The 18,677-nt window shown below is 36.8% G+C and overlaps 1 protein-coding gene across 1 annotated transcript in view; it reads right to left on the bottom strand.

Annotated features, from left to right (window-relative positions):
- CCDC73 (coiled-coil domain containing 73) overlaps nucleotides 1-18,677 on the bottom strand; it is a 142,449-nt gene that overhangs the window by 80,673 nt on the left and 43,099 nt on the right. The window contains exon 3 of the mRNA XM_032640053.1: nucleotides 8,812-8,883. Within this exon, the coding sequence (XP_032495944.1) occupies nucleotides 8,812-8,883 (72 nt within the window). The remainder of the gene's footprint in view (nucleotides 1-8,811; nucleotides 8,884-18,677) is intronic.

Genomic DNA, 18,677 nt, shown 5'->3' on the forward strand with positions numbered 1-18,677 from the left:
GGATAAATCCTTTGAGGAGCAGATTCTGAAGTAAACATGAACTCCAGCTCTCTCCCCGTTTTTTGTGAACAGCCGTAAATCTAGAAATAGATTTAATATGCAACAAAAACTGGAATGGGAAACAGCCCCATTACTAGATCTCCAAATTCAGATCTTCAAAAAGCCTTAGAACAAAAGAAGAAGAAACTGGTACCCTTACAGATAAAACAATTTAATACTCCCACTCCTGTCATCAAGCATGAGAGGAGTGAGTCTCATGGTAAAGACACCTGTAGATACTTATTATAAGCAGAAAAGACACTGGGGAAAAAAACATCCTGAACTAGCTAAGAAAATGAAGGGAAAAAATATCAGGTGGGCAAATCAATGTCATTGCTCTGACACACACCCAACTTCCCATTTATTCCTCAAACTTGCAAAGAGCAATTTCTCTAAATATTAAAAGAAACCTGGAAATTTTATTCATACCATAAACTCTGGCAACATCACATAACCTTTCCCTCAGGGTCAATGAGCTACTCAAATAGGGTGTATCTCTAATAATCCAAAGATACTCGTCCCATTTTAGCCCATAACCGTTATTCTTGGATTCTCAAGTGAGGAATATTATTTTCTCCTTTATGACGCCACACCCATTGACTTAAGAGATAGGAATCTACTATGCAAATAGAACTGAAAAATTAAACTCCTGTTTTTTTGGAGGAGGAGTTTTTTGTTTGTTTGTTTGTTTTTTAAGATTCCTGGGGATTCTATTCACAATCAGATCATAGCTTATTTGGATATTGACTTCGGTACCTGTGTGTACCATGGAACCAAATTAAAGATCTCCATGAAGTGGACTCTTTGTGGGAAAAATGTCTTAACTGATATTGGCAGCAGGGTTCAGACTGACCCATCTAAACCTCTACTTAACTTTATATAATACCTCTAAAACCAGAAACGAAGAAGAACTAAAGTCAATTGTCCTAAAGCCTAATAAAGAAAGGATGAATCAATCATACCTATACCAGTTTTAAAATTTTGACTTGTTCCCCAGTCAAAAACCCAATGGGTGAAGATTTAAGACCTTAAGGCCATAAATAAAATATCAATTTCCCCAATTCATTGAGCCCAGATACTATTTTATCTTTAGTGCCACCTGACTCTACATACTTTACTACTATATATTTATCTGTGTTCTGCTTTCTATGGCGTCCCTTTAGATCAAAATAGTTTTACCTGTTTGTTCTGTCCTGGGAGAGTCAACAATTTACCTGGACAGTTATGCCTCAGTGGTTTACTGAGGAACTTAGGAACCTTAAACCTCCCTGTAAACTCTACACTTATACAATATGCGGGCAAGCTTTCGTTATGTTCTAAAGATGAAGAGAGCTCTAAGACTGACTCCATTTATCTATGTACTGTTTTAGCTCAGAAAGGACATGAGAATTCCAAAAAACAGTTTAGTATTTTGTAAGAATAAAGTGCATTATTTAGGGAATAATTTATCCCCAGGGGGTAAATCTATTATTACTGATAAATTATGAGCCCCTCAATACTTTCCAAGGCTGGTTACTAAAAGAAAATTAAGAAGTTGTCCAGATTACACTGGCTACTGTAGACACTGGGTTCCAAACATCTCTGAAATTGACACATTTCTATATAATTTAAGTCCTCAACAATGGAACCTTTCCCTTAGGAACTTAAACATGGACAAGAATTTTGTGATTTAAAAATAACTCTCAACAGCCCCCCTTGCACCCCCGCAATTGGGGCCCTCCAAATTGTCATAAAGCTTTCCATCTATTTGTATCTGAGCAATGTAGACAAGTCCTTAATACTCTAACAGAACACCACAGGTATCATCAGGGCCCAACTGCTTACTACAATCTTCCCCTCAACCCAGTGAGGGGAAAATCCTACTACTTATCTAAGGATAGTAATAAGCAGCAGCCAAACGAGTAGAGGCCTCTGCTGACTTGGTTTAAGGATCCTGTTTAAATTTGATGGTTCTGTATGCTGTACAATCCTGGATGCTACTGAAAACACACTTCTTGGCAAGCAGGCTTACATCCTATGAACTTTTTATTATTTTCTTCCTCACACATTTCAACTCAGTGCTATACTTTAAAGATTGCTACTCTTTTCCCATTATCCAAAGAAGGGGAATTCCATGAGATCTAACCTCTGTCCAAACAATGACTATGCCTCAGATGGATTTATTAGAAACTCCTCCTAGAAAATCTAGGTTTAATATTGTTTGTTGATATATCTATTTTTATAACTGAAATGGGAACTAAGGCAAGATATACTGGAACAGTCTCAACTGACCCCTAAAACATGACTCCTTACCAGAAGTAAAACCAGTCCTGATGACAGTACTTACCCCCTCAGCAGGGCTTGCCAATTGTCAAGAGATAAGAGAGTTAACAAAAAACTAATATTAGGTATATCTTTCAGAGTAGTCCATGATTTTGTAATACTGTAGAAACAATGAGAGTTTCCAACCTTAATAGGAATCCCAATGTAAGATGAACAACAGTTTTAAGTACTCTAATGCTTCCTAAGGAGGTGGCTATCATGAAGCCACACTATTAAGGGATAACAAAGGCTAAAAGAAATATCCTAGGTTTATCTTTATGACACACAGGAAGCCCTCAATCAGGTCCTGGCCCCATTATACTCTAAAAAGCTAAATCTTTCTGGAGATTAAAAAATCCTATTTTGGAATGCCCACAACTGGCTCCAAAGTCTGAAAAGAATACATGGTTGTAAAGTACAAGAGAATCCCTGGCACTTTCAGGACAGACACTTGGTGGCACCAGAGAACCTTGACGAAACTCTGCAAACATATTTTACAAGGAATTATCCATCAGAGCAAGGACATATTGAAAATGATATTCAATTAGCATTGGTGGGGAAATTTTACTAAGATTTTTGAGGATGTCTCTGGTGCAAATCTCATCTGTCTCCCTCACAATCCTAGTAAAACTGTTATCCTTGTAAATCCAAGCTTCAGGACCCCACTGAACATGTCCAAATGGACTTCCTAAAATAAACCCCTACAGTGGGTTCTGAATATGTTCTGATCATTGCTTGCTACTTCTCTGGATGGATTAAAACTTTTTCTTGAGAGAGAGCTATAATTATGAGAGTAGGAAAAAAATTACTTGATTTTGTGTTCCCAACGTGAGGATCTCCAGTAACAGAGGCACTCATTTTACTGGACCTGTTTTTAGAGAACTCTGCAAAGTCTTGTCATTGATTTAGAAATTTCATTGCCCCAATCATCCCCAATCTTGAGGAAAAGTAGAGAGAATTAATGGCACCTTAAATCTGACATTATTGAACTTCCATGACCAAGAAGGTTATGTCTAACTCTCAATACCATTAAGTCCACAGTCTCCTATACTTCACTGGCTTCTACCATACACACCTATTAGAGGTTACCACATGAAACTGCATACTTGTGCCCCAATCTTGGACATTTTCTTACTTCAGACAAACCTGGCAAAGTACTCCAAGGACTCAGGAAATATACTTCATAGTCTTATCACCATCTCACATAAGTTGCCTTTCCTCTACATGATCTAAAATGCAGATAAACATAAGTTGAGAGAGTTCATTACCATTAGACCTGCCCTGCAAGAAATAATATGATTCCTACAGGTTGAACTGAAAGGACAAGAGAGAGCAACTCAAAGCCGTATGAAGAAATAAAAATCTCAGTAAAGGTAAATACATGAGCAATTTATAAAAGCTAGTATTACTCTAACAGCAGTTTTTATTTCTTTTTAAAGAAACTAATACTTTTTTTAAAAAGACAATTATTAGGCTAAAAGCTAGTATTACTGTACCTTTGGTTTGTAACTCCATATTTGCTATCTACATAATTCAGAGACTAATGCATTTTTAAAACTACTAGTTTAGGGGCTTCCCTGGTGGCGCAGTGGTTGAGAGTCCACCTGCCGATGCAGGGGACACGGGTTCGTGCCCCAGTCCGAGAAGATCCCACATGCCGTGAAGCAGCTGGGCCCGTGAGCCATGGCCGCTGGGCCTGTGCGTCCGGAGCCTGTGCTCTGCAACGGGAGAGGCCACAGCAGTGAGAGGCCCGTCTACCACAAAAAAACAAAAAAAACCCTACTAGTTTATTCTCTTGAGCACACAATATATAAAGATGTAATTTTATAATATCAACAACTGAAAGGGGTGTAGATGGAGCTATAAAGGAATAGAGTTCTTGTATGTTATTGACATTAAGCTGATACAAATTCAAATTAGAGTGCTATAATGATAGATGCTAACTGTAATCCCCATGGTAACCATTAAGGAAATAGCTAGAGAATATACACAAAAGGAAATGAGAAAGGAATTTAAACATCTCACTACAAAAAAATCAACTAAACACAAAAGATGATGGTAATGCAGGAAATGAGGGACAAAAACTATCAGACACATTGAAAACAAATAGCAAAATGACACAAGTTAGTTGCTCCTTATCAGTAATTACTTTAAATGTATATTTTAACTCTCTCACCTAAAGACAAAAATTGGAAGAATGGATAAAAAGCATGATCCAACTTTATGCTGTCTACAAGAGACTCACTTTAGATCTAAAGACACAAACAGGTTGAAAGTAGAAAAATGGAAAAAGATATTCCAATAAAATAATAACCAAAAGAACAAAAAAAAATAAAATTAAAAATGGCCTTTAAATTTTAAGAAGTTACATTAGACAAAGAAAGATATTATATATCCATAAAACGTTCAATAAGGAAGAAGATATAACAATTATAAGCATTTATGAACCGAATGACAGACCATCAGAATATATGAAGCAGGGCTTCCCTGGCGGCACAGTGGTTAAGAATCTGCCTGCCAACACAGGTTTGATCCCTGGTCTGGGAAGATCCCACATGTCATGGAGCAACTAGGCCCTTGTGTCACAACTACTGAGCCTGTGCTCTAGAGCCTGTGAGCCACAACTACTGAGCCCACATGCCACAACTATTGAAGGCCACATGCCTAGAGCCCATGCTCCGCAACGAGAGAAGACACCACAGTGAGAAGCCCTCACACTGCAAGAAAGAGTAGCCCCCGCTTGCTGCAACTACAGAAAGCCCACTCACAGCAACGAAGACCCAATGCAGCCAAAAATAAATAAATAAATAAATTTTTAAAAAAGAAAAGAATGGGAGAGATCCCCCCTCCCTTTAACAGAACAGAAAAACAATAGAGAAAATAATTGAGATTAAAAATTGGTTCTTTGAAAAGATAACAAAATTGATAAACCTTTACCCAGATGGACTAAGAAAAACAGAGAAGACTCAAATTACTAAAATCAGAAATGAAAGTGGGGACATTACTACTGATTCTGCAGAAATAATAAGTATGATGAGAGTACTATGAACAATTGCATGCTAACAAATTGGGTAACCTAGATGAAATGGAGAATTCCTAGAAATGCAAAACCTACGAAGACCAAATTATGAAGAAATAGAAAATTTTAAGAGACTATAGGAACTGAATCCATAATCAAAATCTCCCAATACAGAAAAGCCCTGAACCTGATGGCTTCACTGGTGAATTCTACCAAACATTTAAAGAACTAACAGCAATTCTCCTCAAACTTTTCCAAAGAGTTGAATAGGAAGGAACACTTCCTAACTCATGATTGATGCCAGTATTACCTTGATACCAAAGCCAGATGAAAACACATTACGAATACTACAGACCAGTACCCCTGATGAACACTGATGCAAAAATTCTCAAAAAAATACTATCAAACTGAATTCAGAAGCATATTAAAAGGATCATACACCATGACCAAGTAGGATTTATCCCTGGGATAAGAGAGTTCAACATACAAAAAAATCAGTCAATGTAATACACCACATTAACAGAATGAAGGCAAAAAAGCACATAATCATCTCAACTTATGCAATAAAAAGAACCTGACAAAATTCAGTACCCTTTCATGGTAAAAAAGAAATTCAACAAACTAGGAATAGAAGGAAACTACCTCAGCATAATAAAAGCCATATTTGAAAACCCCACAGTGAACATAATATTCAATGGTAAAGGACTGAAAGCTTTTCCTCTAAGATCAGGAACAAGGCAAGGATGCCTACTTTCACAACTTGTATTCAACATAGTACTGGTTAAAGCAATGAGGCAAGAAAAAGAAATCCAATTTGGAAAGGAAAAAGAGTTATCTGTTTGCATATGATATGATCTTATATGTAGAAAACCCTAAATATTCCACAAAAAATTTGAATAAATGATTTCAGCAAAGTAGTATGATACAAAGTCACACAAAAATCAATTGCATTTCTGTACGCTAACAATGAACTACCCAAAAATGAAATTAAGAAAAAAATTACATTTACAATAGTACTAAAAAGAATAAAATACATAGAAATTAACTTAACCAAAGAGATGAAAGACTTGTACAATGAAAACTACAAAACACTGCCCAAAGAAATTAAATTAAAAATACACACACATCTTTTGCTCTGGAACTAGAAAACTTCATATTTGTAAAATAATACTATCCAAAGTTATCTACAGATTCAATGTAATCTCTATCAAAATCCCAATAATATTTTTTGCAGAAATAGAAAAACCCATCCTAAAGTTCATATGGAATCTCAAGGAACCCAAAATAGCCAAATAATCTTGAAAAAGAAGATCAAAGCTGGGGGACTCACACTTCCTAATTTCAAAACTTACTGTAAAGCTCCAGGAATCAAAACAGTGCTGTACTGGCATAAAGAAAGACACATGGACCAATGGAATAAAGAGCTCAGAAATAAACCCTCACACACATGGTCGAGGGTGTCAAGATCATTCAATGGGGAAAGAACAGTCTTTTCAACCAAAGGTTCTGGGAAAACTGGATATACACAAGCAAAAGAATGAAGCTGGGCTTCCCTGGTGGCACAGTGGTTGAGAGTCCACCTGCCGCATGCCGTGGAGTGGCTGGGCCCGTGAGCCATGGCCTCTGGGCCTGCGCGTCCGGAGCCTGTGCTCCGTGGCGGGAGAGGCCACAGCAGTGAGAGGCCTGCGTACCGCAAAAAAAAAAAAAAAAAAAAAAAGGAGAAAAAGAATGAAGCTGAACCCTTACCTAACACCATATACAAAAATGAACTCCATCGAAACACCACCAAACAACCTGTTAATAAAGCAAAACCATGTTTATTGGAATTCACTGCAGTAAGTGAGGACACTACCTTGACAAAGTCTTAGTAGTATCTCAAAAGGAACAAATTAGAACTGGGTTATATAGAAGGTTATGGGATTTAGGTGTTTGGGGGAACTTAAGATACTTTTAATTTACATTGCCAATAAGAAATATATGAAAGTTCTATTTTTCTACAACTTTGTAAAGTAAGGTAGGAATCTGGTTTTATTTTTCTTCAGATGGTATACCCAGTTCTAATATCATTTCTTGAATAATCTACTTTTCCCCCCTGATCAGCAATGTCACCTTTATCATTCACTAAATTATCTTATGTATTTGGATCGATTTCTGGACTCCATTATAGTCTATCTGTTCATATATACTACCAAGCTATTTTAACTATTATAGCTTTATAATATATTTAAGAATCTAGTGTGACTAGATTCCTTTTCAAAACTTTCCCAGCCACTATTGTAAGTTTATTTCCATATAAACCTTAGAATCAGCTTAAGTACACCAAACACACGCTTGGTATTTTAAATTGGATTGTATTAAACTTACTGATTAACTTAAGGATTCTGATAATTTTCTACTATTGACTCTATTCAAAACAAGATACGACTTTACATTCTGACTTTACATTCTGACTTTATGTCTGCTTGGAGCTTTAGATTGTATTTGGTGTTTACCTGTTTTTTCTCTCCACAAACAGGTCTCTTTATTTGACCTGTCCCTAATATGTAACCCACACAACCTTGTGGATCTCTCTGGCCTCAAAATTCCCATCGTTGGCCTATCCTCTGTCATTTGAATTCTATTTCTGACATGTTATCTCCAAGTTCCTGTTTCAATATTGCCAAATACTGAGAAGAAGGGTCATCTTAATTAAGCTTTCAATTTTTAGCTGTTAAGATTACTTTGGTGGGGGACTTCCCTGGTGGTCCAGTGGTTAAGACTCCACACTCCCAATACAGGGGGCCCGGGTTCAATCCCTGGTCAGGCAACTAGATCCCACATGCTGCAACTAAGAGCCCACAACCTGCAACTAAAAGATCTTGCATGTCAACAAAGACCCCACGTGCCACGACAAAGACCTGGTGCAGCCAAATAAATAAATAAATAAATATTTTAAAAAAGAAAAGATTACTTTGGTGTAAAGGCAAGAGAGGCACTATCAAAAATGCCTCTATATGGATAAGGATCAAAAGAAAATCAGATATGATACTATTTTTTTTAAGATTTGGTTATAGTATATAACAACAGCCTAGGAAAATACGGTACTATTCTGAAGTTTCACTTCTTAAAAAACATTTTGACTCCTCTATAACACAAAATATGTTTCTCAGATATGAAATAGTTCATAGTAGTTTTCAGAGTTATCCTTGTCTATTTTCTTATCAGAAAGCCTGGGGGAAAATGGTTATTCTCACAGAAGAAACTAACACAACATTGTAAAAAAAAAAAAAAAAGTTATTCTCAGTTTTCTGGAAGCCTAAATGTTCTTAACAGTTTTAGTCGGAATTTTCTTGAGACTCTCTAAAATGAAGCACAATTCCCCAAATATGTTTAGGAAATTTAAAAATTAACTTCACAATTAAGGAATAAAATACATAAAATAAAATGCTAATTAGAGGGGAGAAAATACTCACCTTTTGCCATTTAAGTTCTTGTGTCTCCATAATAATTTTACCAATTTGCTCTTCATACTGAGCTTCTGCTTCCTAAGTCAAAAAGAAGAAAAATACTAGGAAAATTAGGACTTGAAAATTTCCAGTTTCAACTCTTTCTAGAAAGATAAAAAGAGCATCCTCCCACATTTACAACAAGGAAAAGGGCTAGAAAAATTGCAAATTAAATAGCCAAATCCATCAGAGAACTGAGGTCCCAGATCGACCAAGTAATCCAAAATCTGGATAGAGAAACGGGTTACTGCAGGGAGAACAGAACCACAGCATTTGCTTACCTGGGACATAAGCCATTGAGTACCGATTTTAAAACTCAGCTAAAAGTCCTTAATAAATTTTTAAAGGCAGAACATGGGCTGGTGTAAGAACATGAATCTCCTGAGGTCCCCAGAAATAAAGAAGTTTATATCTTCTAGAAATAAGGAGGTTTATACCTTCTAACAGGTTTTTCTTCCATGAAACCCACCAGGTGGTTACAGGGAAGGATGGGAAGAATCTGAGAAAGCTTTTCTCCTGTGGTACTGGCTGGGGAGGAGAGCAGTCACAAGCCTTCTTCCCTAAATCTTCTACAGACCAAAAACCTTAATCTGCAGGGGATAGGACAACAAAAACTATATCTAAGGACACTAGTGGAAATCCTCTGCAGCAGGGGGGAAAGGGACCAGCAGACACCACTGAAAACTCTACCTAGACAGACCTGTCTTTCTTATCTCCTCTAAGGAACAAAAGCCTTAATCTACAGGGGGAAGGGCAATAAAAACTAGCCCATGAGAGCACTTATGGAAACCCACTGCAGCTGAGAGGAGAAGGCTAGAAAAATAAAACAGCTCTATCTTTGGGGAGGGGAAGGAATACATGCTAGGCCCACAATTAAATATGAAAGAGGGATCAGAATTCTTGTGGAGGCCTCACCTTGAGACTGGGGTTCACCAAAAACTGAGGCTTAATAGAAACATCAGAGAATGTTCCTATTCCCCACCTGCTGCCACCACCCAACTAACAAGTGTCAAGTAAAAAAACAGTGAGACATAGCTGGGAGAGCTGAAAGGATAGACTCTCTCTGGGAAGCAGCACAAAAGGAAGACCCAAAGTCAAGGGGGGAAGCCCAAAGCCAAGCAAGAAGCAGTTATTTAGAAAAACCCTCTGATTTCATTTAAAATATTGTAATACTCTTGAATTAGCCCACACAATAAACACAAGGTATCACTAGAGAAATCTGAAGCTTCTGTCAGAAACTTCAATAGGTAGACTTGAAAGCTGCCTGGTTGAGTGTTGAAAGCATACCCCAACACACACACACAGAGCTCTTCTGCAAAGACAGAGTTTTTTTGTTTGTTTGTTTTGGTTCCAGGTATTTAAGGAAATCTATGTCAAACAAAGCACTAGCTGATCACTAAGCTAAGAGCACATGACAAAAACTGAAGACTTAACACAATTATTTCAGAAAAGTCACTACACAAACAAATAATGACAAAAACAAGAAGCAACCCTGAGAAGAGGTAGGAATCTTATTTCCAGAGTTGTCACATATTCAAAATATTCATGTCCATTTCTCAAAAAAAATTTACAAGGCATGCAAGCAAACAGAAAAGTGTGATCCAGTGCTTCCCTGGTGGCACAGTGGTTAAGAATCCACCTGCCAATGCAGGGGACACGGGTTTGTATTCTGGTCGGGGAAGATCCCACATGCCGCACAGCAACTACAGCCGTGTACCACAACTACTGAGCCTGCGCTCTAGAGCCCACATGCCACAACTACTGAAGCCCACATGCCTAGAGCCCATGCTCCGCAACAACAGAAGCCACCGCAGTGAGAAGCTTGTGCACCGCAACCAGAGAAAGCCCACGTGCAGCAACAAAGACCCAACGCAGCCAAAAATAAATAAATAAAATAATTATTTTAAAAAAATGTGTGATCCATACACAGGAAAAAAAAACAATTTAATAGGAACTGTCTCTGAGCAAGTGCAGACAACGGACCTAGACAAAGACTTTAATAAATCAATAATTTAAAATATGCTCAAAGTGCTAAAAGAACCATATACAAAAGTCCTAAAGCCATTAAAAAGTTAAGGGAATGCTACAAACAAGTTTATGCTCATAAATTTGACAACTTACAGAAACAGACCAATTCTTCTAAAACCACAAACTATCAGACCTCAACCAAGAAGATAAATAACAATCTTCAAAAGCCCTATAGTCATAAATTTAAAAGCTCCAAAAAAAGAAATGTACAGGCCCACATAATTTCACCATAGAATTCTGAATGATATGCATTCTGAAGTATTTAGGAAGTGCACTGATGCCTGCAATTTACTCTGGAATCGTCAAAAATAAAGCTGAAGGAGGGTTAAGTAGATGGATAGACGTGATAAAACAAGTACAGTAAAATGTTAATGGTGTATGAGTGTTCACTGTCAAATTCTGTTAGTTTTGCTGTATGTTTAACAATTTTCATAACAAACTGGGAGAAATCAAAGAGTGGATGTTAACAGATAAAATACATTTTGTTATGAAATATTTTCCTATGACTCTCTCACATGTTCTTTGTTTTATTACATACACACACTTATGCTATGGTATTCAAAGAGGCTTTCATGAAAGCTGTCTCACTGAAAATGCTTTCAGCAGCAAGTAGCAACAACAAACCCAGACTCACAATGGCTTATGGGACTTAACTGTTTCACATGACAAGTCCAAAGGCAGAGTCCTTCTAGAATTTATTTCAGTGGCTCAACAATATCATCAAGGACTATAATTCTGCCCATTTTCCATTTTGCCATTATCCAAGTGATTTTCCTTAAGCTTTTCACCCCTTGGCTACTTTAATTTTAAGCATCAAGGACGGAAAGGACATTATCCTACAGTAGAAAAAGTGTAATCTCTTATTAAAAGGATAACAAAACTTTTCCCAGAAGCTTCCTAATCATATCTTCTGATATCTCATTGGCCATAACTAGGTCACATGCCCACTCCTAAACCAGTTGCTGGTTGGTGAAATGCATTGAACCTTCCTGAGAGGTTAGGACAGTCAGGATTTACCTAACTCATATTGGTGAGAGTTGGACCCTAAGACACAGTCAAGGTTCTTCCAGCATGGAATAAGGGACAGAATGTATACAAACAAGGTATGCTATGTGATAAATAAAGTGAGGAGAGAACAGAAGCTCTCAAAGTAATACGTACCTACAGTCAAAACGTTGAAAAAAGAAATAAGTGTATACACATTTTTGGGGGGAGGTGTGTAGAACATATAACATGCATATCTTCCCAAAGCAGGCGGATTGAAAATGTACAAGATACAGCTTTCTTCATATGGGCCTGGTTATACACTTCTCTTTTATTTATTTTTTTTATTTGTTTTATTTTTAGCTGCATTGGGTCTTTGATTCTGCACGTGGGCTTTCTCTAGTTGTGGCGAGTGGGGGCTACTCTTCATTGTGGTGCGTGGGCCTCTTATCACAATGGCTTCTCTTGTTGCAGAGCACTGGCTCTAGGTGTGCGGGCTTCAGCAGTTGTGGCCCGCGAGCTTCAGTGGCTGTGGCTCGCAGACTCTAGAGCACAGGCTCAGTAGTTGTGGCACACGGGCTTAATTGCTCTGCGGCACGTGGGATCTTCCAGGATCAGGGCTCGAACCCACGTCCCCTGCATTGGCAGGTGGATTCTTAACCACTGCACCATCAGGGAAGCCCTACACTTCTCTTTCAGTGGCTACAGGGGATTCTCAGATCTTACTATGATTTAGATATTGTTCTAAGCACTTTTTATACATTAATTTAACCTTAGGTATAATTTTATGTGTTACTTGTATTCTTGTTACTGCCATTTTATAAATGAGGAAACTGGGTTATCAGCAAGAGGATAAATAACTTGCCTAAAGTCATATAGCAGGTAAACAGCAGAGCAAGTATTTGAACCTAGATGATCTGTCTCCAGAGTCTCTTAAACATGCCATTATATCACCTTTAAGAAACTGTGGGTTGTGTAGGACAGTATGAATTGCTATAATATACTCCTTTCCTTCAAAAACTTCAGAATTTAATCTTCATATCCCATAAAAGTTAGAAAACCATTCAAAATCACACTACCTATTTTAAATATACAAGTACATTCTGATTATTTGGTTGAACACTTCAAAATAAGAAATATTTGTTGAAAGGAAAGGCAAAAAACTTTTACATTGTTATGGATATTCTAATATTAATATTTTTCTATTTGAGAAGTCTTTGTAATAGATTAAGTTGACTAACATGAAAACAGTAGTTTAAATACGAATTAGGAAAGAGATTTTTTTTTAAATGTGAACTTTTAGGCTATGCCATGCATATTAGAGATATTTATCTTGGATATTTTATAGATAATCAAACCAAGAAACTCTCGGAAAGAGAGATTAGTATTGTATTAGACAACATGAGGAACTGAATTGGGCAATTTCGTAGGAGGTGGATTATGAGTTTGAAAAGGAGAATAAAAGTACCCAGTAACAGTTTTGGCTGCTTGGACAAGTGCCTGGTGTATGTACTATGTCCCTAAATCTGTTCAGGGTCAAGAATTGAAGAGGCCTGACCAATACACAGCCCATCTTGTAAAACTACAGCCTGAAGCAAGTACTTCAAAAAAAGCATGGCACTTTCTAAAGGTTATAAAGAGTAAATAAACCATCAAATTACTCCTCTTTTATTGTTTTTATAAAAACACTTAAATCCTTGTAGTCCTAAGGCAGCTAATAAAAAATAAACACTTTTAAGGTTCTATCTTGTATACTTTATTGAAGTTACACATGGGATTTTCTTACCAAATTTAATATATATTTTCTCATTGGCAATTTAATAAGAATTTTTATTAATAACTTTTGAAAGCTGCTTGAAGAATGAATAAAAATGAAAAGTTCAAATAAAATGTAAATAATAATTTTTAATAAAAAGCATGAAGTTAAGTCAAAATCCTAATATAGTAGAAGCATATTATAATGTTATCTTTCAGCAATGTGGATAATACTCATTTTATCAGTTTTCTATGCAGTATAAAGATACAGATTCTACAAATCATTATAATTACAAAGGGGTATGATTTCACTCATAGCATAACTAACTTTATGGGGCATTAAAATGCTGCTTAATGTTATTTACCACATATTATACCAATAATTACCCAGTTTCCTTCACAATTTCCCTAGCAAATCATTGTGGGTTTTTTTGTTGTGTTTTGTTTTGGCTGTGCCCCGCCAAAAGGTCAAAACACCAAAAATGAAGAGAAAAAAAAGAGACAATAGAAATGGATCTACAAGGGGTCCAGATATTGGCGTTTATAGACACAGACCTGAAGTAGATAAAACTAATATGCTCAAGAAATTATATGACAAAATAAATTTCAGCAGAGGAATGAAAGTTATAAAAGTAGAACCAAATGAAAATACTAGGACTGAAAATTTAAGAAGTGAAATTAAGAACTCAATAGATTGACTTAATCATCAGATTAGGTAAACTGAAGAGAAAATTCATTAACTGAAAGAACAAAAAAAAAATAACCAGACTGAAACATGGACAGATAAAGAAAAAGAAGGAAAATATAGACAAAAAATCAATAACTATATAGAAGATTTGAACAAGACTGACAAAGTTGACCAAATTCACAGTCATAGTATACTGCACCCAAGAAATACAGAATACATATTATATTCATGTTCATCTATGTTGGAGTATTTACCAACTTGATTATATGCTTGGCTAGAAAGAAAAGCTCCAAAAATATTAAGTGGTTGAAATTATATAGTGCTTACAATCTGACATAGTAAAATTATGCTAAAATTCAATTTTTAAAAGTTAATAAAAAGTAAAATTAAAAAAAAGTAAAATAAAACTCCCAAACATTTATAAGTGAAGTAGTACACGTCTAAATAACACATGGGTCAAAGAATAAATTACAATGAAAATTAGAAAGTGGGCTTCCCTGGTGGCGCAGTGGTTGAGAGTCCACCTGCCAATGCAAGGGACACGGGTTCGTGCCCCGGTCTGGGAAGATCCCACATGCCGCGGAGCGGCTGGTCCCGTGAGCCATGGCCGCTGAGCCTGTGCGTCCGGAGCCTGTGCTCCGCTACGGGAGAGGCCACAACAGTGAGAGGCCCGTGTACCGCAAAAAAAAACAAAAACAAAATTAGAAAGTAGGGCTTCCCTGGTGGCGCAGTGGTTGAGAGTCTGCCTGCCAATGCAGGGGATACGGGTTCGTGCCCCGGTCTGGGAGGATCCCACATGCCACGGAGCGGCTAGGCCCATGAGCCATGGCCGCTGAGCCTGCGCGTCCAGAGCCTGTGCCCCGCAACGGGAGAGGCCACAACAGTGAGAGGCCTACGTACCGCAAAAAAAAAAAAAAAAATTAGAAAGTAATTTGAACTGAATGATAATGAAGATAAAATCTACATAAATTTGTAGAATCCAGCTAAAGGCATGCTAAAAGAAAAGTTTAGAGCCTTAAATACTGTATATTAGAAAAGAAAAAAAGGTTAAAATTAATCAACTAAATACCATCTTCAAAAGTTCAAGACAAAAAAAACAACAAATTAAAGTAAGGAAATAATAAAGATAAGAGCAGATAGTAATAAAACATAAAACAAATATGCAAGAGAATCATCAAAGTCAAAATTTAATTCCTTAAAAAGACTAACATAATTGATAGAAAGACTGATCCAAAATTCCTACTCATTCATATCTTTGCATGAGTTACTTCTTCCATGAAGCTTACCTCACTCCCCTTAGTAAAGTTAGGCATTTCCTTAGCCACACTCTCACAGTATATTCTGCACTCCTTTATTATTACATGGTATTATAATCTCTAAAACCTGTCACAGTAAGTGCTCAGGAAACATTAAGTGAATGACCAAATATAGTCTTGCTTACTTAATATCTCTCAAAAATAAAAAAAAAAAGAATCACATTAATTTGTACTATACTATTTCTTGAATTTTCACTGTTTCAAAGTTCTAATTTCTTTTTACAAACTTTTTATTTTGAAATAATTTTAGATTTACAGAAGACTTGTGTAAAGATAGTAGAGTTTTTGTATACCCTTTACCCAGCTTCCCTAATGTTGAAATCTTACATAAGTAGGATATACTTATCAAGGTTAAGAAAGTAACATGGTAACAATATTATTGATTACACTATAAAGTTTATATATTTCACTAGTTTTTCCACCAATATCTGTTCCAGAACACAAAATGGGATACCATGTTACATTTAATCATGTCTCCTTAGACTCCTCCAATCTGTGAGAATTTCTCAGCCTTCCTGTTTTTCATGACCTTGATACTTTTGACAAGCATTGTTGAGGTATCTTGCAGAATATTCCACATACGGGGTTTGTCTGATATTTTCTCATGATTATACTATGTTTTGGGGAAGAATACCACAGAGGTAAAGATCCCTTCTCATCACATTATATCATGAGTACTTCATATTCACATGAATTATTGATACAATATAAATTCTTTCTGGGGATCTTAACCGTAATCACTTAGTTAAGGTGGTATCTGCCAGGTTTCTCCACAGTAAACTGTATTTTTAAAAACATACTGTGTTTTAAAAAAAAAACAGTATTTTTCCCTTTATATTTTCTGTCTGTTAGAACTTAGTCCACAATCAAGGCAAGGGAAATTAAGCTCCACTTCCTAGAGGGAGGAGTATCAAACAATATGTAAACATGTATAAAACCACCACAGTAACTTATTAAATAATTTGGGGAAGATATTGTGTGACTATGCAACTATTGTTTCTCCTAAAAGTTTCATCCACTAATTTTAGCATTCATCAGTGGATCTTCCCTGCAGGAATTATTACTGTGATGTTCTAAGGGTGGTTTTTATTTCTCTGCTTCCTCCTACATTTATTAATTGGAATTAAAGATTTTTCCCGAACAATAGCCAGCTCTACCCACCACCAGTCGCTCCATTCAGGAAACTTGCACAAGCCTCTTAGATAGCCTCATCCAACAGAGGGCAGACAGCAGAAGCAAGAATTACAATCCTGCAGCCTGTGGAAGGAAAACCACATTCACAGAAAGGTAGACAAGATGAAAGGCAGAGGGCTATGCACCAGATGAAGGAACAAGATAAAACCCCAGAAAAACAACTAAATGAAGTAGAGATAGACAACCTTCCAGAAAAAGAATTCAGAATAATGATAGTGAAGATGACCCAGGACCTCGGAAAAAGAATGGAAGCAAAGAACAAGAAGATGCAAGAAATGTTTAACAAAGACCTAGAAGAAATAAAGAACAAACAAACAGATGAACAATACAATAACTGAAATGAAAATTATACTAGAAGGAATCAATAGCAGAATAACTGAGGCAAAAGAATGGATAAGTGGGGACTTCCCTGGTGGTGCAGTGGTTAAGAATCTGCCTGCCAATGCAGGGGACACAGGTTCGTGCCCTGATCTGGGAAGATCCCACATGCCACGGAGCAACTGAGCCCGTGTGCCACAATTATAGAGCCCGCGTGCCTAGAGCCCGTGCACCACAACAAGAGAAGCCACCGCAATGAGAAGCCTGCGCACTGCAATGAAGAGTAGCCCTTGCTCACTGCACCTAGAGAAAGCCCGCGTGCAACAACAAAAACCCAATGCAGCCAAAAATAAAATAAATAAACTTATTAAAAAAAAAAAAAGAATGGGTAAGTGACCTGGGAGACAGAATGGTGGAACTCACTGCTGTGGAACAGAATAAAGAAAAAAGAATGAAAAGAAATGAAGACAGCCTAAGAAACCTCTGGAACAACGTTAAACGCAACAACATTTGCATTATAGGAGTCCCAGAGGAGAAGAGAGAGAGAAAGGACCCGAGAAAATATTTGAAGATTATAGTTGAAAACTTCCCTAACATGGGAAAAGAAATAGCCACCCAAGTACAGGAAGTACAGAGTCCCATACAGGATAAACCCAAGGAGAAACATGCTGAGACACATAGTAATCAAATTGGCAAAAATTAAAGACAAAGAAAAATTATTGAAAGCAGCAAGGGAAAAACGACAAATAACATACAAGGGAACTCCATTAGGAAAACAGCTGATTTCTCAGCAGAAACACTACAAGCCACAAGGGACTGGCATGATATACTTAAAGTGATGTAAAGGGAAGAACCTACAACCAAGATTACTCTACCCAGCAAGGATCTCATTCAGATTCAATGGAGAAATCAAAAGCTTTACAGACAAGCAAAAGCTAAGAGAATTCAGCACCACCAAACCAGCTCTACAACAAACGCTAAAGGAACTTCTGAGTGGGAAACACAAGAGAAGAAAAGGACCTACAAAAACAAACCCAAAAAATCAAGAAATTGGTCATAGGAACATACATATCTATAACTACATTAAACATGAATGGATTAAATGCTCCAGCCAAAAGACACAGGCTTGCTGAATGGATACAAAAACAAGACCCATATATATGCTGTCTACAAGAGACCCACTTCAGACCTAAGGGCACACACAGGCTGAAAGTGAGGGGATGGAAAAAGATATTCCATGCAAATGGAAATCAAAAGAAAGCTGGAGTAGCAATACTCGTATCAGACAAAATAGACTTTAAAATAAAGAGACTTACAAGAGACAAGGAAGGACATTACATAATGATCAAGGGATCAATCCAGGAAGAAAATATAACAATTATAAATATATATGCACCCAACATAGGAGCACCTCAATACATAAGGCAACTGCTAACAGCTATAAAAGAGGAAATTTACAGCAACACAATAATACTGGGGGACTTTAACACCTTGCTTACACCAATGGACAGATCATCCAAACAGAAAATTAATAAGGGAACAGAAGCTTT

Source organism: Phocoena sinus, chromosome 8, assembly GCF_008692025.1.
Source record: "Phocoena sinus isolate mPhoSin1 chromosome 8, mPhoSin1.pri, whole genome shotgun sequence".
In the NCBI taxonomy this organism is placed as follows: domain Eukaryota; kingdom Metazoa; phylum Chordata; class Mammalia; order Artiodactyla; family Phocoenidae; genus Phocoena; species Phocoena sinus.